This window comes from Colletes latitarsis, chromosome 11 (genome assembly GCF_051014445.1).
Source record: "Colletes latitarsis isolate SP2378_abdomen chromosome 11, iyColLati1, whole genome shotgun sequence".
Classification (NCBI taxonomy): domain Eukaryota; kingdom Metazoa; phylum Arthropoda; class Insecta; order Hymenoptera; family Colletidae; genus Colletes; species Colletes latitarsis.
The window spans coordinates 22434948-22454818 of NC_135144.1; the positions used below are offsets into that span (position 1 = coordinate 22434948).

Consider the following 19871-nt stretch of genomic DNA (forward strand, 5'->3'; position numbering starts at 1 on the left):
CGAAGTATGCTATCACTGTATCCTGTATCGATTCAGTAGGAAGTGCATTAAACACAAAATATATTAAACGCTATATGGGAAATTGGTTTGAATTAAATTAAACATACATATTGATACAAACACCTTTTCTTTTAATACATCCATAAATTCCAAATAACCTAAGGAAGGCGACATTAAAAATACTTAAAATAGATATAAGTTACTTATATTAATATATTTTATAATACAATTATCACAGATATGTAAACTACAAAATATTATATGCTATTATAAAATGCAACTTGCAGTTTGCCAATGATCCCATTGCACGTACTATGACAACTTATCTACAATCTATACTATATTATAATTTAAATACAATTAAAAAATATATTTAAAAACTCTATTCGCCTATCTGTTGTACCGAATATGTATCAATGTTGCGTTTGATTTCATTGTCCGTTGCATCAGATCTAATGAGTACTTCGATCGTTGAACCAATTTCTTTTGATATAGAAATATTCTCTACTTTTTTGGTACAAATTTCGTCTTTGTAATCGTCAGACTTTAACGTTTCGGAGGTAATCTAGAACACCAAAATGGATTAAAACATTGTAAATTTTAAACGACTACAGTAATGCCCTGGATATTGGCCGTCGTTCAGGACCGAAACTGGTCAAAGTTGAAGAGAGGTAGAGTTTTAGGAAATCCCATGTACAGTCCTCCGCTGACTTGAAGTCTCGCGGAAGGAATGCGGGAGAAGTAGAGGGGATACACGTATTCCCACGCACACATTGATCTCTAGTTCGCTATTCGTCGCGGCAGTTACACACATACACACGTGGACTGCCTGTGAGCAAGGGAGCGAGTTAGATAAATGGGCGGTCCGACTCCCTTCGCCCCTGTGTCGTCCCGCGAGACTTCAAATCAGCGGACCACTGTACCTCTTTTTTAGAAAGTGCGAGTGAGATAGAGTTGCATAACACGGCATATCGATATTTATCAATATTTATCGATATCACTAGTTCTGGACTGGTGGATATAGTAATAGGCCTTTTTAAGGGAAAATTCTGACCAATTTCTAAGGCATCACTGTAATTGAATTAAACATGGACTCTTTTTCTTACTTTTCTTTGTAATTCATCAGCCTTAAATTTCTCTAGTTTCTCCTTATCAGCAAGTCCAATTGCAGTCTTTGACGATGTTTGTCTCTTTGGAGTAGGTTTCCTTGGTTTAAATGATCCAGAAGCTTTCTTAGGTAACTGTGAGCTCGAGTGCTTTTTAGTCTCGTTCGACTGGTCACAATTATGAGTCAGTAACTGCTCTTTAGTTTTAAATGCCTGTAGCGAATATTTTAGAGAGTGAATTTCTGCTTTAACTACTTTTTATCAGTTCACTTATAGCATGACACTTACGTGTGAACAAATTTCGCATTTCAAACTATGCTTATTCATTTCGTGATGCTTAAGAGCTTGTGCCCGATGGAAATTACGATTACAATGACTACAACTAAATCTTTTGATATTGCTATGCGTCAGAAGGTGACGCTTTAATTTATCAGGTCGCGAAAATTCACTCATGCAACCTAAGTAACCTCTGAAGGGACACTTTAATCTCTTTGTTAAATCATGAATCAGCATGTGGCGACCCAAACGATCTTTTCGTTTGAATCTAGCTGGACAGTGCTATATGATAAGAAAAATTATATAAATTAAGGATGCGATGAAATTTTACGATTATTCAAATCCACCGTAAAATTACTCACTGGACATAGAAACGGTGTCTCCTCGCTATGTATTAATTTATGATTGGCTAAATATTGCTCAGTTTTAAAGGCCTTCCCGCAATCTTCGCAGGCAAATCGCGCGGATGAGGCGTGCGTTTTTAAATGACGCCTTAAAAATCGTTCGATCAAGAAACTTTTTCCACAATGTAGACAGGCGTAATCGTGTGTCGTAGTTTCGGTATGATGTTGCAAAGCCTCCAAATTCGAGAAGGAGGACTTACAAATAGAGCAACAGTAATATTTCTCTGTTGTTTTTTGTTTTTGGACGGAATGGGTATATTGATGTAGCCCAAGATCAGACAGAGTATTAAATACTCCACCACACACATGACAACGATATTCTGATCTCTTATGACTGCGGGTATGTTCCAAGAAATCTTCAAGTTCAGAAAACATCATACTACAGCTACTTTGCACACATTTGTACACTTTTAGCGCTAAGTGAGAGACTATAAGGTGGCCCTTTAGAGCTTTGTACGAATCGAATATTTCTTTGCAAAACTGACAGTGATAGGTACGGTCTATGCTTCCATCTGGAGGTACCTATCGATGTTCATGAACTATTAAAAAGAGAGATGCAAAAAAGAATTGCAAGTTTATGAAAAAAATTTTTAAAGTACCTCAGGTGGTAAAGAGTGTATAGCAGTGCCAGGCCAAACTTTATGGGACGACATATGTTTCTTCACGTTGGATTTTTGTGCAAACGCACGTCCGCATACAACGCATTGATATGGTTTTTCCCCCGTGTGGGAACGTTCATGTTGTTGCCAATAAAATTTTTTCGCAAACTGTTTGTTACAGTAACCGCATTTGTACTGCAATGAAATATTTTAATTAGAGAAATCAAAAAATTCAAATTTAAAGTGACTCATTAAGTCGTTGAAGTACATACTTTTAAATTTTGTGTTTGATTAGCAATAGTATCTGAATCTATTAATGAATTTTCAGTCATTTGTATATCAACCTTTTCTGAATTGTTAATGGTGTGCTCTTGAGAAATATCACTGGGTAAAACTTGAGATACATCGCTCGAATCATCGTTCATGGGCTCATTATCAGATGGAATAGTTGAGTTTGCAAAAGGATCCAAGCTTTCTGAACTCAATATAATTGGAACACTAAATGAGGAATCTGTTGTAAAATAACTAGCACCCTCTTGATCCATGCTATAATAAAAATACGTATCATTTGTTATAAAGAAAATATTTTAAAATATATATTTAGAATGTAACCACTTGTAGCTGACCTAAAGAGCATGTCTGATTCTTCGAGTATAATTGGTTCACCAAGTTGATCATTTTGAACAAACGTTTGTTGTGGATTGTATTGTGATGTATCTTGATCATTTTCTTCTGTATGAACAGGTTGGCTTTCATCATTCACTAAAAATTGACTCAGATCTATGGTTTCCTCATGCGTTTTCTGATGGGCCCTTTTGTGCAATATAAACATGTGCAGTGATGTAAACTGGCTTTTGCATTTCCCGCACTGAAATATATCTTCTTCATCCTGATCTATTACTAAATTAAATATATAAAACTCTTTATTGTAAATTCATTTAAGCGAAACTTTCATAAGGTAAAAATGATCGATTAATAGGTTATCGAAATTATTTCATTAAAAAACCTACCTGAGTGATCAACCTCAGTTATTAGAGTCTGAGACTCTAATAACGATTGCACAGGACTGTCCAAAGATACGCCTGTAAAGTACGAAACATGACGTTCTTAAGTGCATGAAATGCTATCTTAATTTTCTTTCAGAAAGAAAGATAAATAGAATACTCTTGTTGGTTAACCCCACCTATTTCTATGATAGAAAAGTTTTACCTGTTAAAGCGTCGAAAATAGATTGCGCCATACTCTGCAATAACATTAACGCTTCATTTTAAGCGAAACCAGCAATCAGGCTTTCATGAGTCGTTTAATGTAAAGAAAACGAACAAATACCAAGTCGAAAACATACCGAGAATTTCTACGCCCTGCCAGCGTTGTTGCTGACCAGACCAGACTAGCGAATGATAATCGATATGTCGACTGCTAAGACCGATCCTAACCTCGAAATGGGACAAGTTGCATCGTAGCGCCAACATCAAAGAAATCAGTGAAACAGGTTTAACCATTGAACCAGGTTAGACGAAGTACAAAATATTCTGTGAGTGTTGGAACGTGTGAGCGTTTTTTTCAAGTGTACCTTTGAAGAAACAATATAAAAATGGCAGCGGTATTACGCGTGAAACGTAGACACGACGACGAACCATTAAATGCATTATTAATTGCGTGCAAACGAATTAAAACAGAAGAAAACGAAGAAGCAGTAGAATCAGCTGCGTCTGTTCCACTGACGACGGTTGTTACATTTGCCGGGACTGTTAAGAATCAGGTAGAATTTAAGAGATTTTTAGTAATTATTGAATAAGCATTTTACAAATCACTTTTAAATTTACGTTAACATATTTCTTTCTTTATATTAGGAAGATAATGTTGTTGAACACATAATCCAAGCTTTGAAGAAAGATGAATTGAAAGCGAATTTCAAACATCATTCTGTTGATATTTTAAAGAAAGCACGGGAAAAAACAAAACAGGCTTCGGCAAATAATCGTTATAAAGTAATCAATTGTATTCGATCCTTGGATAATTCTAATCCAAAAGAATTAGAAGACAAGGTTATGACAGTAATAGATGTCGAGGACTGTATCTCATGTGCCATTCCAGAGGAGAAATTCGCGGAAAATGTATATAATATTTTGTTGATATTAGTTGTAGAGTTCTGTGTTTGATGCATGGGGTGTATGGGGGTTAAAATGGTCATAAACTGATATTAATTAATATTGTTAATATCAGTTTATAATTATATATATTTTACAGAATGAGGACTATGTATATGATTTGTATTATGGACAAACTGAAAATGAGCTGTACATAGATAATATGGTATCCGTGCAGCCATTTGATCAAGAATTAGTATTTGATACTTATAGAAATAATACTCACTCTGACATTGAATGCGAATCGGAGGATTCTAATTCAGAGTCTAACTGGAAAAATGATTATCCTGATTCTGATAACTCTGATTTATCTAGCAAAGATGATTCTGTGTACAGCTGCTGTAAAATGCAAGCTGTTATGAAATTGGGAATAGAAGAAGACTATGATTTATCTAGCGAAGATGATTCTGTGTACAGCTGCTGTAAAATGCAAGCTGTTATGAATTTGGGAATAGAAGAAGACTATGATTTATCTAGCGAAGATGATTTTGTTTATGCAGTCAATGAAAAGGATGTAGAGGCTCATGGGTATAAATACGCGAAATATAAGGCAAAGGTAAAGGAAATATTAGGTGAGGATGCTGATGATCATAGCGATAACAGCGGAGACACTTGACTGGTAAAATGATACAAGTGATTGTCAACTGATAGAATATCACATTACCAATGTCATTCTATTAATTCTTAGTGAATATACATAAGTTCTTTTCTACTGGGTAAAATTGAGTAGATAAACAGTGACTAGCACAACTATACTTTTACTAGAATTAGTTTTGTACGGAATTCATTTTTCATACTATTTAAAGTAATTTAGAGAAGTAAATAGAACACGTTTTGTTTTGTAGTTAAAATTGTTTTTTAAACACACGTTCTACGACTTTAAATTATTTTTTTCATTGCATAGAAGTAAGGGTCATAAAGGTCTTAGAATTTTATTTATGTCTATATATTTATTACATATTTATATAGATATATCTTGTGTGTAAAATTCATCTATCAAAATAAAAACAATAAAAGTAAACGTAGTCGTCGAAGTGACAAAGGAAGGTGTATAGGTATTTAGAAAAAGAACCGTTTTCGACGATATGGCATATAATAATATACCAGATTTATAATGTATAACAAATTGTTGGAAGTACCAGATAGAGATTTACAAGTTTTCAGTAATAAAGAATAGCTACTCCGTGATGCATTATCAAATCTTTTGTATTTATTTTTAATGGAATATCGTGAATCCTGCTTTCCTTTAGACAGCGATCAGCAAGAGTACAGGCCCGTAAATAACGTAACAATTACTTTTATAAAAGTATTTGCGAATATTTCGCGTTTATCTGGCTATTCTACTCGTCGAAATACGAAAACAATTTTACATTAACTGAGATTTTTGGATACGCTGTCGCGTTCTGCGACAATGCGCAGATTAACATCCTTTCTTTTCTCATTGTCGAAATTCGCACGTGGGAAAATTGATGCCATTAACGAACTCGTTATATGATATGAATAGTACGCTGCGTATACGTGTAACACTGGCCTTAATTCTAATTTTTACATTTACGCGCTCGCAACGAATCGTTACTTGTTTATAAGTAAGTACACGCGATGCTTTTTGATTGTATGTACGAAGCAAATGCGTTGGTAAGAATCCAATTACACCGAATCCTGAATTCGTGGAGAGACATACGGAATTTTCGTTCCTTTTCTCCCGCGATACATTTGAGACGATTGGCAAACAACAGGAAATGATTCCCAATTCTTATGGCAGTCTATGGATACATTTATCAACGTACTTACTCCTCGAAGAGTATGAGCGCGATTTATGGGCATGAAATCATTTTTTATTCATATTTATATATTTATATATAATATATTAAATGTCATATTGCAACTTAGCGTTTTCACAAGCTTGAGATTGGTATCATTCAGGATAATTACTATCGTTCCGTTAATACTCTACTCGTCTACTGTACAACATTTTACACTCATCTTTATTATCCGTAATTCCTTAGGTATGTCGATTAATTAGTTACAGCTACGAGATTATTGAAGAGTCATGAGATTGCACACCTTTGTATCGGTAGATCGTGGCTTTCGAGGCCCAGCCGTAACTTTTGCCCGCATTCTTGCTTAAACCCAACCGCAACCACGATCCTTCATATACAGGACGTGTCTCATTCGGCAGCCTCACTTTGGTATTACTTCATATAATTTTTACGCTCATTTTTTTTATTTTTTTATCTTTGCACCCAGTCAATCCAAAGCGAACTACCAAACGCCACTACCACGATCACCTAAAATATCGCTGCTATTAAAAACGTCGCTCTTTTATCCCTCCGTAACTCCGTGTCTACGCACGCATATGTACAACGCGTCGGTTGAATCAATTTGTAAGTACAAACAATTCCCTGGATCAACAGAAATCACACAACGGTAGTCGTCTAAATCGTATAGTCGGTAGTTCTATTATGTATATATATATATATATATATAATAGATATACATGTATATACATATATATGTATGTATATATATATATATATTTATATAAACTGGCAACAATTAACAGTCCCGTTGGGTTGTCCTGCTAGCAACATCTAAGAACGATCACCGCGGACGGGATGCGAGCATCCTGAGAGTCTTTAAAGTACGGACGCCTCGGTCCTGCCACTCGGAGGCGTTGTCGCGTGACTGCTCGAGTTGTTATTGTTGTTGTTGTTGTTGTTATTATTGCTCGCCTCACCGGCGTGGCTCGAACAGTAAAATTTTTTATGAGCTATGAATGTGCTCAGATAATTGAAGCTGATGTCGCAGGACCGACAGTAACGCGGACCGCTCTTGTTGGGGTCCAGACTCTCTTCCGGTGGAGGCGTGTCCTCGCGTTCCTGCTTCACCTTGCTCGTCACCGTCGGCGGTGGCGGAGGCGGTGGTGGTTGCGGACTCTTTCGAATCTCGGTCTTACCGTTCACCTGCACCTCCGCTGGGACTTCTTCGGGAGTGGTGGCTGGCGGGGGTTCCGGGGTCGGTAGGACCGTTTCGTCGTCGAGTACGCACGTTATATAATTTTCTTCCTGAAATATAAAAGAACGACGATACGATTATTTAAGAAACGTGGAATATTTTGGTCTTCATTATTGTTCAGTAATGATTCTTAAAATGAATCCCAGATGTGATTCGTGAATTGAACACTTCTATTTCCTTTTGTTAAAATATACTGTAGTTTAAGGCAATAAGAATCATTACTGTACTCTGCGCTTTAGAAAATCTGAATAAATTGAAGAAACACTTTATCGATTGATATCCAACAGAGCAAAGGTCCACTTATAGTTGGAGAACGCGTTCTTTCAAATCCACCGTTTAACATTTAAACATTTTCTATGTATGTTAGGTGGGTTACTTGTATAAAGTTAGCAAAAGGATAACGCGCTACTTCTTTCCTTACCTGCAGGTCGGTTCCGCGTTTTTCAAAGTGCATCTTGATATGCGTCCTCATACCACGCAACGTGTTTCCCTTGTAACGACAGATCGTGCACCTGAAAGCTTTGACACCCTGATGCGCGTCCATGTGACGCTGAGCAGCTCCCGCTGTTGGACTAACCGCGCCGCATACGGGACACCTCCAACCACCTGTCGGTCCGCTGGTACACGTATGCGTGCCTCCGGGTTCGATTATAGCCTATAAAAATACAAGTATAAAATACGAAAGATTCTAGCTCGAAATTTCGCTTTTCATCGTTAAACGCGATTAAATCAAATAAGTTATACCGCGCGGTTAGATCAGTCATTTTTATATTATTTATATTATATTGTAATCAATGGGATATTTTTGTTTGTTTCAATAGATAAACTTACTTTGCATTTGGTGCATCTCGAGTGATGTTCCTGAGGCTCTGGCCTTTTGGGACAGTAAAACGCTTGATGAGCCACCAGATTGTCCATGGAAGCGAACTTGATGCCGCACGCGGCGCAGATGAGCTGGACTAAAGGAGGCGAGGGTGTACCGGGTGGCGGTGGACTGTTGCTGACCGTAGTTTCCCTCGCTTGACAATAGTGCTTCTTGTGCGCGACGAAGTTCTCGTGTCGGCAGAACACGATGTTGCATTCTTTGCATCTGACAAATTCAACGATTTTATGTTTAGTATCCACTAAAGGTGAGGTTTTTAAAGTACGATACAGTAGAACTACATTTTCTACGCTTATCTACGTTTATACTTTATAGTGTTTGCTAAAAAAGTTTCGGAGTCAACATACCTCGAGACGCCCTGTTTGACGAGGACACCAGGAACAGGCGGAGGTGGGAGCTCGGCTAGTCTAAGGGCGAGCTCCGTCGGTGGAGGTGGCGCAACGGTTCCAGCTGCCGACGGTGTAGATCCGATCGACCTTGCTCTGGGGCTACCGCTTCCTCTGGACCTCGGACTACCGGGTGGCGGAGGCAGAGAAGAGGGTGACGGCGACACCCTGTTCTCCTTTTCGTCCTGATGCGCTGGCGATTTTCGGACGCTCAGATCGAGCGGCGCCGAGCCTGGCGGCGAGGTGGACGACGCAGCGACCGACGCCGGCGTTGTTGGCTTGTTCGCTGCTCGAAGGACCGGGGAAGGTTCGACCACGGCGTTTTGCGCTGTTGCGGCGAGGCCCCTAGTCATTGGCTGGAGATGACCTGTTAGGAAATGTCACTTATCATGCTGCTGGTCCACATTATCACAAGTACGTAGAGCTAAGTGTCTATTACAACAAACCGTTTGGAAGAAGGAAGCACGCGGTGTCCGGCGCGGGCAGAGTCGGTGCAGCCAAAACGCTGGCGCCGCGGAACAGGGAGTACGGCACGATCAGAATGGGATTGGTGGGCAGCGCCAGGCACGGTTGCGGCGGCGGTGAATCACCAGGACTGGCGCTCGTGGGTGGCGACGCCTTCACTGACGAGGAAGCCGCGCTCGTCGTTGGCGGCGTGTCCTTGACGACGTGCCTGGTGCTACAGTAGTGAGTCTTGTGCGCCCGATAAGTCTTGAGGGAGCTGAATCTGATGTCGCAATTTCTGCAGTACCGTTCCGCCTCCTCGTTCAACGAGCCGTTGGAAGCCGTCGCGGTGCCGCTTCCTGGCGTGGTGGTTGGAGCTGGCGCCGCCGGTATCGTGGACGGTGCTGGCGACGCTGCGTGCATCCTCATGTGTCTGTTCAAGGAGACCTTCTTGTCTGCACTGTACGAGCAGTGGGGACAGGCGTACGCCTTCCTCACTTCGAACTTGTTCGTCTTCTCCTCGTCCTCGTCGTTCGCGGTGTCCTCCTCCAGCCGTGGACGATGGGCGCAGTAAAAGGTGCGATGCGCCTCCAGGGTGCTCGCCGAACTGAAGCGGATGCCGCACGGCGGACAGATTAACGGCGCTGGCCTTGCTGGCTCCACGGTGATCGTTTCCTTACCGTCGGTTGGCAACACGAACAACCGACCAGACGCGATTGCTGAAACGTTTGTTCAAAGAAAGTAAGAGATGTGTCCCCAAGAGACGTGTGGTCGCTAAGATGGTACGCCATCCGAAGGTTAACCACTTAACACTTTAGATTATCCCGAATGTCGCCATTTGCATCGATCATTTTTTGCATACTTTTTTATTTTTATTTTCATGACAATCGATTAATAGGCTACCGGTCGATAAAGTGTTAAGTGGTTAGCATAGACCAGAACTTATTTGGCGTTACCATTTTGGAGGCCAGCCGGTAAAGGTGGCACAGGATTGGGCGGCGAGGTGTTCTCCGGTTTGACGGTGAGCGCGGCTACGGCCGCGGGTCGAAGAGCAGGGTCCGTCGCCAGACTAGCATTGAGTCTCAGTCTTGGTGCCGCTTCGTCGTCGAGTTTCAACTTTTTCTCCAAAGGTGGGTCGTCCGCGTTGGATCGCCTCGAGGAGTCCTCGGAATCTCTCCTGCAGACGGACTCCCTTCTTCGGATCGAGGAGGACGAGGAAGACGACGATCTCGGTTGACAATCCTCCTCCTTAACCACGACGATACCACCTTCCTCGTCCATGTCTTTGGGACTCGACTCTCGCGTCTGGTTGGGCTTCGAGGTAGCATGTCGGTCTCTTAAGCTTCTAGCAACCTGGAAAGCGCGAGAATTAAATAACGATTGTATTCGAACGATATTACCACGTTATGTTTACACGAAATGCAAAATATCTCTCGATTCTAATTATATTAAAACCCACGTGTTGCTGATCTTGACGTTCCGAGTTTAAAAAAAGAGGAAACGGGTTGTCATTATAGTCTTACCTCAATATCTTCGGTAAGACTAGCTAGCCGTTTTCGAGCATCCTCAGAGAGCACGCTGAGCCTCAATCTGATGTCCTCGGCGGCCGAATTGACGATCGCGACCGACGAGGAAGGGGGATTCAGTCTCGGCGGTGGTGGCAGGCTCGATTCCTCCTCGACGACCGGCGCGATCGGGCTGGAAACCGCCGATCCACCGCCCTCCACGCCACTGCTCACCGATGGTGTTTTCTCCGAATCGCTCCATTCCTCATCCTCCCCTAAAACGAGTAAACAAAAACACGGTTAATTTCTTACTCATCTACCTCGTTGATCTACATCCAGATCAACGATTCCTTTATCCTCTAATTTTACAACACTTCTACTTTACGATCTTAATAATCTCTCCAACCCGCAAAGGTGTAAATGTATAAAAATATTTGCTGTTGCGCGCTCAACGATAATACTGTTCCTACATTTCTTTACAGCGGCCCAACGACGATCCACTGTCTCCCGAGAAACGACCATAGCCACAAAGCGGATCCACGTGGAAGGAATGGCCGATCGCGGCGGAGCCGGAAGTCGTGGCCAACGGAAGAAAATACAAGAAAAAAGCCAGCACGCACGTTCAACGATGCGTCTCTATGGCCGTTCGGCTCCCTAATGGTCGCTCGCCACGCCAGCCTTTGCGTACCCTCTGTTCCCTTCCCCCTGCCCTTCACTCCTCGACCTATCTCTCTCTATTCATCTATCTATCCCCCTACCAGCCCACTTCGCCCGCTGCACCCTTCGCGCGCCTCCGGGAACCCCCACCATTCGACGAGTCGCGTCGCGGCGTGTCGGCTCGACGCCGAAGGGGCTGCTCTCGCGTCGGAATCTCGGATAAGCTGGCAGGGTTGTTTGGGTTATTGGGCACTCAGCATCCTATGAAACGGAACCGTCTTTCCCGGAACGCTTTAGGAACACTTCGGGAATTTCTGTTTCGTCGTTCCGTGGAGATTCCGACAGCAGATTGCCAGCGCGGAGATAGACGGATCTCCCTTTGACCTTGCTTATCTTCGCCCATCTATTTTCGGCCACGAGAAAGTCGAAGCGCGAAGAATCACGATCGGTTTCGAAACGGGTTTTGGGTGCGATACCGTGTTCATATTTAATACTTTTACTTCCACGTCAAATATAGGACTTTTCGCTAAAACAGATACTTCTCAAGCTGAAACGTTAAAGGAAATTAATTTAAATAGAATTCGTGAATTTTACCGAGGTTAGAAGACAAATTTTAGTCTGGTAGTTAACGTGCAAGCCCTTATTTTATTAAATATTTTATTACAAAATATTTCATTTGGATCCTCGTTTTTCGCCGTAGTAAAGGAGGATATGCGATCGAGCATAGTGTCTTGTACTGTTCAATGCTGGCAAGTTGGTAGTCGGAAAGAATTTTCAATTGGTCGAGACAAAGTACATAAAAAGGTGGGGTCTGTAGTGTCGTGCGATGAAGAAACAGGAATATCTCGAGTATCAATAGAGAGGAATAGGTGATGCTAGTATTTACTCTCTTGGCCTCTGTGCCTGGTTTCTTTAACCCTTTTGACTACGAAAAGCGCCTATAGGCTCAGTCAGTCGACTGTGTGCATTAAATGCGTATGAGCGTTCAACACGCGTGCTGCTCAAGGCATAAAAATCGACCGTAGTCAAAGGGTTAATATAACAAGGTAGCAAGAAATCAGTAGCAATTTCTATAAATTGCAGGCATCTCTCCCGGGAATTACCCTATATTATCCGAATCGGATCTGCTAGCGGGGAAACGTTGCCAATTGTCGAGAGACGTAACGGCTGACACCTTCTCAGGATAACCGTATCCCTTTCTCGTAGATCTCGAGGATATCGGTTGGGCCGGAGTATCGTCTAGGTGGGTTGTCCTCGAAATCGAGACGACACGCGTATCGTCCGTCGAATTACCCGGATGCTTTAATTGCCTCCTTGGGCGAGGCTCGGCGAGGCGGACGGAGTCCACGCGATCGAGAAGGACCGAGCACAGACGAAGAGGAGGAGGCAAGATGCCGAAGGAGATTGGGTAGAGGGTAGCAGCGCACTTCTAGGCTATCCTGAGCTCGCATCTACAGGACAGTCGTGTTCCTTCTGCCTCTCTGTAAATAAGCGGTCATCGATGGATCGGCAGCAGGCCTCGGACCCAGCACCACGTTCCTCTCCCGTCTCCCTCGTTTCTATTTTTACGTCTCCGACTCTCTCTCTTTTCTAAGCTATCTCGTTCGCCGTCTATTTCTTCGTCTGCTTGTTGTTCCCTAGGTACCGTGCCACGACAGCATTCTTAATTGCACGCGCGTACAAGCTACCTGGGACCGCGGGTTGCGTCCGCCGCGGATTTAGACTGGGAGCTCTTGATTGCACCCGGGTACACGGGTATTACGGTCACGGTTATCCGGGTGGTAGCGGCGGTTCGTTACGGGGGCGAGTCTGTTACGGTTATCCGAATTTATTAGATCGTTTGGGGAAAGTTCGTGCGGTTTCGGTTGCGGCGCAGGCCGGATCGGGGTCAAAAGTAACAAGTTGAATATTTTAAAACATATTCCGTAGGACTTGCGCGAGCGTTGGTTACGAGCAGTTTAGGCACGCAATAGCAAAGTAGCTTCCCGATGTCGTAAGCTTCCTCTTTCTTAAGCGAGTTAATATTGCGAGGTCGATCATCTCTCGTATTCGCTGCCAGAGGGACCGTTCCTCTCGCAAGCGCTCGACCGACTTTCCGACTGCATATATACGCTACTCGACTCCCAATATCCCGGTCGTCTAAGGCAGAGTCTGCTAGGATGCCTTAAAATATTATGCTGCAGGAATCATCCGCGCCTAGTCAGAAATCGTAAACGAAATGCATGGTAATTAGGGGGTAACCTTTTCCAACGTGTCGCAGTCTTATTAACTAGATACCAGACGGAAAATAGAACATTTCAGAGTAATAAAATTGTTATGTTAGTTCCGAGCTTCATCCAATTATGAGGCGTCGTGCCTAGAACGTTTTAGTCATGCTAGATCCGCGTACACCGAACCTTGCCACACCCGTAGCCCCATATCATCCCGCTACTTACCACCTTACATACAAAAACCAAATCGTATCAATTTAATCTTGCATTTTGGTGTAATCATGTATAATTGAAATGAGACCAAATCTGAGAGTTGTAATCAAATTCAGAACGAATCGCACAACACAGACATCATAGCGTATCTCTAAAATCCCTAGCGACCGTAACGATCAAAATTCGCGTCTACCCTGCTCGGTTTTTTATGAAACAGCATAACTGAGTCATCGAAATCGTCGTGACATCGCGCGTTGTCGTAGGGCTTATTCGACCACGTGCGCCCCGCATAGAACTATTAAACACGTTCCAAGCCCGTTTCTATATGGCATTCTGCCTTTCATTCTCGTTACCGCCTTCGACCATTCTTAATTGCGCGTGCATGCAAACGTTCCCGATCGAGAGGGCTGCACCTTGCTCGCCTACAACCACCTAGAACCGCCACCAACCACCTCCGGGCGCTGAGGGTGTAATATATCTCGAAAAGAAGAGGTGGAGGATGGAAGGGGATGAGTGGGGGGAACACGGCCGCCATTAACATATCCGCGGCCTGATAAGCCTTTCTCAGAACCGATACCGCGCCCGTGTACACCTCCGGCCCCGCTTTATGCGAGAAACGAACAGCCGCAGCCGCGTGAGAAACGGGGTTCGGAAGCTCTGCTCTTTGCCACTCACGGTTTCCCTCGCTTTGTCGTCGTACATGTTACGGTTGTTCAGACCGAATTCTGGAATCGCCAATGCCACGCATTGCACGCGATTCTAGTCCTCGATCACTCGTCTTCCACGATTTTTTTATCCGGTGACCAAGGTATCCACTGGAATGGTAGCTCATTGTCATGTCTCTAACGCGACAAGCAACGTTTCTTAATTCTTTTTCTGAAAATTATTTATCAACTCCGATTTTGATGATTGTAAAATATGTTATAGAGAATAAGATTTTGAACAACTTTTTCCTATACATACAGGGTGTTCGGCCGCTCCTGGGAAAAATTTTAATAGAGGATTCTAGAGGCCAAAATAAGACGAAAATCAAGAATACCAATTTGTCGATGGAGGCTTTGTTAAAAAGTTATTAACAATTAAATTCAAAAATTTCAAATCGTCCTGGAAAAATTATTTTCGGTTGCGGGGGTCAATTACAATCATTTTTGGTCATTATACATAACCCCGAAATCCTATCCACTTTCGTGAAAAAAATTCGAGTAAGTGCTGAAAGTTTTGGGTGAAAAAAAAGACTTTCGAATCGTCTTGGAAAAATTATTTTTAGTTGCAGGGGTCAATTGCAAGCATTTTTGGTCTACAGACATACCCCCGAAATCCTACTCAGTTCCGAGAAAAAAATTCCTTACCGAAAATATCATTTCTGGCCAGAAATGCCTGCTCGAATTTTCATGCGAGTCTTTAAAACGTCATAACTTCTGAACGGATTGGACGATTTTCATGTTTAAAAAAGCAAACTACGCGTAATTTGGTGGAGAATATGTACAAATCGCAAAAATGTTCGAAAAGTTGGCCCTTGACCCCGCAAAATGAGAAAAATCCCATAAAAATGGTCTAATTTTCAAACAGCCATAACTCCTGCAATAGTGAATATATTTCAATGAAACTTTTTTCTGAAGTAGAGCTCATAGGTACCTACAAAAAAGTATTAGACAACTTTTCTGTAGAGCGTCAAACAAAATTATTAAAAATAAAAAACGACTTTTTAAGAAAAATCGGCAGGAGGTAGGTGCCTAAATATTTCGGCGAAAAAAAAAATTTTAAATCGTTCTAAAAAAATTATTTTCGGTTGCGGGGGTCAATTACAATCATTTTTGGTGAATAGACATACCCCCGAAATCTTGCGCATTTTCGAGAAAAAAATTCAGTACGGTCGGAACTTTAAACGTTAATAACTGTTTAACAAAGCCTTCATCAACAAATTGGTATTCTTTATTTTCGTCTTATTTTGGCCTCTAGAATCCCCCATTAAAATTTTTCCCAAGGATGGCCGAACACCCTTCGGAAATATTCGTAAAATTCCTTTTGTAATTATTTACTTTAGGGCACCTCAATTAATTTTACGAATATCTCGGAAACTAAGGCCATGCGGCGGTTATGTGCATAGGAAAAAGTTGTTCAGAATCTTATTTTCTATAATATACTTCAAAATCATCAAAATCGGAATCGAGACTCCCTAATGTAAATAATTATCTTTTTCTTTACAGATCCCTTTGACAGGCTCATTGCCAGATAAAACTCGTACAATATTCTGCAAGACTAATATTTTGTTTTCAGACCGTTCCAAACTACATAACCCGAAATTTGTTTCGGTACTTGTTTCTCATCTCATCTTACATTTGTAGTGAATCACTATTACAGTGTATGAACACGAGTAGTAACTGTATAATATATTCCGGTTCTCTATCTACACAGCAAAGTATGTTTTTCTAAATAACATGTTGCTGTCATCTGCGTATCGTGGCACTATTTAGTCTTAATTTCGTACAAACATCGTGCATATTTTATCGAAATTATTTAATAGGTTTTAGTAGCGGTTGAGGATCGCTGGGATGATTTATGCAAAACGCGCGAATACCGAATAAATTATGCATGACGAGCGTTAAACTGGAAGCCCGCCCGATAATGTTTATCACTCAGTTTTAAAACATTGTAGCACGGTAAGCTTGCAAGGGCACACGTCCTTCGCATTTACAGAGTTAATTATGACATGGAAATGAGATATGCTTTAAGTGGTAGTTCGCACTTCCACTTAACGATTAATAGTTTTATTAAACTTGTCGGTAGAAGAAAGATCCGCCAAACGAGTAGAAGAGTAGAGGGTAAATTTACTAATATATTTATTATTTCTTAGAATATTTTTCAGCCGTTCGTATTCGCGTTCGTCCGGTCGTCTCTGAAAAAATTACGTGAAAATAAAATAGTCCGCGTGCATGGTCATTATATTTAGGAACCAACGTTTCATACATCACGACACGTGGCTCGTTTTCGGTCACGTAACGCACTATGATTTATCGTGTAACGTGTTCCACGACTACTTGTCAAAACACCGCGTTTTTAACACACGTCCTATTATCGTTATTGATTCTTTCAACGATTAAACTTTTTAACAGTATTTTTCGCTAATCGTACCGATAAAAATGAATATCGGACTAACGTAGGTCCGCGGATATTTGTGCTTTAAAAAGGTGAAGTTTGAAGTAGAAGTAACAGGTAGTCGTAGATCGTAGATCGTAGTTGTAAGGGAAATAATTGAGAATCCAAATGGTCTCAACAATTTGACTCAGACTTTTGTGTGGCGAATTCTGCATTCTTAGGTCTTCGTTCTTACAAAATCTAGTTTACCCAAGTACCGAATCTTCCTGGCCATTGTACGCGTCGTTCGTTAATTAGGCTCTAGAGCAGATCACAAAAATCATCTTCAGCGACCAAGTTCGCTTTTGTACCCGATAGTCGAGCAAGAACTTGGTATCGTTTTTCCGCTGGTACATAGAGTCATTGGTCCTTCAAAACAAATTAATGAAATCAGAGCTTCGTAGAGGCTTGTCTCGACCCCTAAATATAACAAATTCGTATCTCGTTTTGAGTACTTTTTATATTTTTACAAGTTAAGAGATATGGTTTCGATAAGATGGCGCCACTAGACCTCTTCTAGAACTACCATTTTATTTCGAGAAACGCTGTCGTCTTTAGACTGTTTCATTTATTCCAACAAACCACAAACGGTCGACGATTTCAAAGCAATCATCGTTCTTGTTCCTCGAGAGGTACAGCCCATCTTTAATAGTTTCATTCATTTCCATTTCGCGTCTCGAATTTCTTATTACATCACCCGCGAGCCCATCAGCGTAAGCAGCGAGTTCGAAACGAGTGGTTTCATTGGCGCGACGATTCATCCATAACACGGTCTCTCCAAAGTCCGAACAGCCCCCAGGTCTGCTGGCCGTTCGCCTAACCGCGACTGCAGGCCATCATCCCAGGCTGAGCGCGTAGCAGAAGGCGAAGGTACATCGGTGGCAGGAAAACGAGCGCAACGGTAGCAGCTTCATCGGCGCTATGCAAATAGGATCCTGATCGTGACGCGGGTAGGCAAACACGCGACGTACAGGTAACAGGCAGGGCTGGTGTGAGCAGCCCTGAGTGAGTCCTTTCCTCCTCCTTCGACTCCTCTCCACCTCCTCGTCGTCTTGTTCTTCTTTCCCAGTCGTATTATGGTAGTGTGCGCCCTCTTTTCACGGGGCCACGACCCATGCCAGAGATGCATGCCAGTCGTACCGATGCATCCATGAACACTTTGCTTTTCTCTTTCTGTCCCCTCCTTACTCTTTGTTTCTCCGGCCTCGTCGCGTCTCCGTCCCGCCTACGGTCACCGTCCCGTTTTTCTCTCTGCCTCTCTACACGCTGCATCGCGGAGATATGCTAATGCAGCCGTCCCGATCGTGACACTGCGGCTGCTAAGTGAGAGCTCAAGTCGCAACCTTCTCATCGGCTCCTACGCCGCGGCCCGGGCCTCCTCGTGCTCGTCGATCTCGCTCTCGGCCGGTGTTCCTGCCTCGAGCACCCAGACGGAGAATCTTTTCTTGACGTTGACAGTCGTCCCTGTTTCGGATGACGGCCCCCGTCGCGGCTTTACGACGCCCCCGACGACCGCTGCCAACCGACACTGATGGGGGATCCGATAGATCACGGGACCCCGAACATCGCTCGACTCTAGACGGTAGAGGTTACACCAGAGTTTATAGCCTATAATCTTCGAATCACGTATAGAAAAAATTTTTAAAATCGTCTTCGGTAGTCAAAATTTCCATCTCGAGTTTCGAATTGACATTTGGACATTGGCGTAAAACGGTATCAACAAACGTAATGTAACGAAATCCTCTTGCAGTTTAAATCCAATTGGGTTCGATTATCGTTTTAGCGATACTTTTTTACCATTTTTAGTAAATGACGCCCCCGAGACTGCTGACAACCGGTTGACATTGATGGGATCTGATAGATCAGGAGAGGTGAAAATTACTCAGAGTTTAGAGTCCATAGCTCTTGAGCTTTGAACTGACCTTTGGACATCAGGGCCAAACGGTATTAACAAATGTTACGTATGTCGGAATCAAATGCGTAATTACACTTAAATACAATTTGTGTTTAAGTAAGTGTGAGTACAAAATTGTATTCGAGTAGCCAGTTAGTTCTATCGAAACGAATTCTTGGAGCGCAAAGGGTTAACCCTCTGCGGTCTACGTCGTGGACGAACATTTCCTCTGTAATTCGACGTCCATCGTTGCTTTCACCAGACAGGTACATAAAATATTGCTTTTTTTAGGGCGGTTCAAAGAATTTCGTGCACCACACGGTGAATCAACGTGTCCAGAGATTTACGGTGAAAATTTCTGGCGTCCCCCCGATACGGTGCTCGTCGTAAAGGGTTAAAACCCGATGCAATCGATCAATTCAATTCGTCCCGTTACACTTAACTCCTCAAGATTCAGCGGGCATCGCGCAAGCACACCTCATTAAAACGCAAATCTACCCGATCGATCCGATATCTCCGATCTGCCTTTATTCCGGGCCTGCTCTTCGCGTCGTTTTCTTCGTCGTTCCGCGAGGGAGAAGGGGGAGAAGGGGGGGGGGGGGGTGGCGGCGCGGGGGGCGGAAGCGTGTGGGCAAGGGGAGCAGAGGATCTTGTACGGACCGTCCACGTTCGTCCATCCCTTCCAAGAAGTTCAGATCACGTCGCGGAGCACATTATTCATGCAAAGCTCTTACTACGTCCACCTTCGTCTCTATCTGCGTATCAACACGCATGGCTATACGTGGCCGTCATACATGTGTGACGGCATCCAGGCGACTCGAATTGCCTCCGATCTATGGCCAGGAATTTCGTGTGACACCGCAACCTGGTTGGAATCGTTCACCTTTTTCGTTTTAGGCGTTTCGGTGGTTTTCGTATACAACTGGAACCGATTCGATGCCGGAGTGCTCGATAAGAAGTATCGATTCGGATCGAAAGTTCAAGTGCTCGATAT

General features: G+C 42.7%; 3 protein-coding genes across 5 annotated transcripts in view; 1 reads left to right on the forward strand and 2 right to left on the reverse strand.

The window, feature by feature from the left end:
- Positions 1-195: 195 nt before the first annotated feature.
- Positions 196-3789, reverse strand: LOC143348130 (uncharacterized). Of its 2 annotated transcripts, none has more exons than XM_076778011.1 (9): positions 3595-3789; positions 3396-3467; positions 3012-3285; positions 2730-2931; positions 2386-2580; positions 1745-2308; positions 1395-1664; positions 1107-1319; positions 196-565 (listed from the first exon to the last, which is right to left on the reverse strand). In XM_076778011.1, exons 1-9 carry the CDS (start codon positions 3638-3640, stop codon positions 383-385), a joined length of 2019 nt encoding a protein of 672 aa, XP_076634126.1. In that variant the 5' UTR covers positions 3641-3789; the 3' UTR covers positions 196-382. The 2 variants fall into 2 exon arrangements, with proteins under 2 accessions (XP_076634126.1, XP_076634125.1); XM_076778010.1 differs by having other exon boundaries at positions 2658-2931.
- Positions 3790-3817: 28 nt separating this feature from the next.
- Fs(2)ltopp43 (female sterile (2) ltoPP43) lies at positions 3818-5370 on the forward strand. The gene is made up of 3 exons (XM_076778016.1): positions 3818-4147; positions 4239-4502; positions 4636-5370. The coding sequence occupies exons 1-3, from the start codon at positions 3980-3982 to the stop codon at positions 5149-5151; spliced, it is 948 nt and encodes a 315-aa protein (XP_076634131.1). The 5' UTR covers positions 3818-3979; the 3' UTR covers positions 5152-5370.
- A 345-nt stretch (positions 5371-5715) lies between these two features.
- Positions 5716-19871, reverse strand: part of Ush (Zinc finger protein ush) — a 238936-nt gene continuing 224780 nt past the window's right edge. For both annotated transcript variants that reach the window (XM_076778009.1, XM_076778008.1), the window contains exons 2-8: positions 10787-11043; positions 10220-10616; positions 9266-9982; positions 8781-9186; positions 8382-8640; positions 7972-8205; positions 5716-7600 (exon numbers count right to left, since the gene is read on the reverse strand). In XM_076778009.1, coding sequence (XP_076634124.1) covers positions 7172-7600; positions 7972-8205; positions 8382-8640; positions 8781-9186; positions 9266-9982; positions 10220-10616; positions 10787-11043 — 2699 coding nt within the window. In that variant the 3' untranslated portion in view covers positions 5716-7171. The remainder of the gene's footprint in view (positions 7601-7971; positions 8206-8381; positions 8641-8780; positions 9187-9265; positions 9983-10219; positions 10617-10786; positions 11044-19871) is intronic.

Coding starts and splice junctions, on each gene's coding strand:
- LOC143348130 (XM_076778010.1), bottom strand. CDS start 3,640: ATGTTATTGCAGAGTATGGCGCAATCTATTTTCGACGCTTTAACAG. Junction 2,581..2,657: donor ATCAAACACAAAATTTAAAA/GTATGTACTTCA, acceptor ATTTCATTGCAG/TACAAATGCGGTTACTGTAA. Junction 1,665..1,744: donor AGACACCGTTTCTATGTCCA/GTGAGTAATTTT, acceptor CTTATCATATAG/CACTGTCCAGCTAGATTCAA.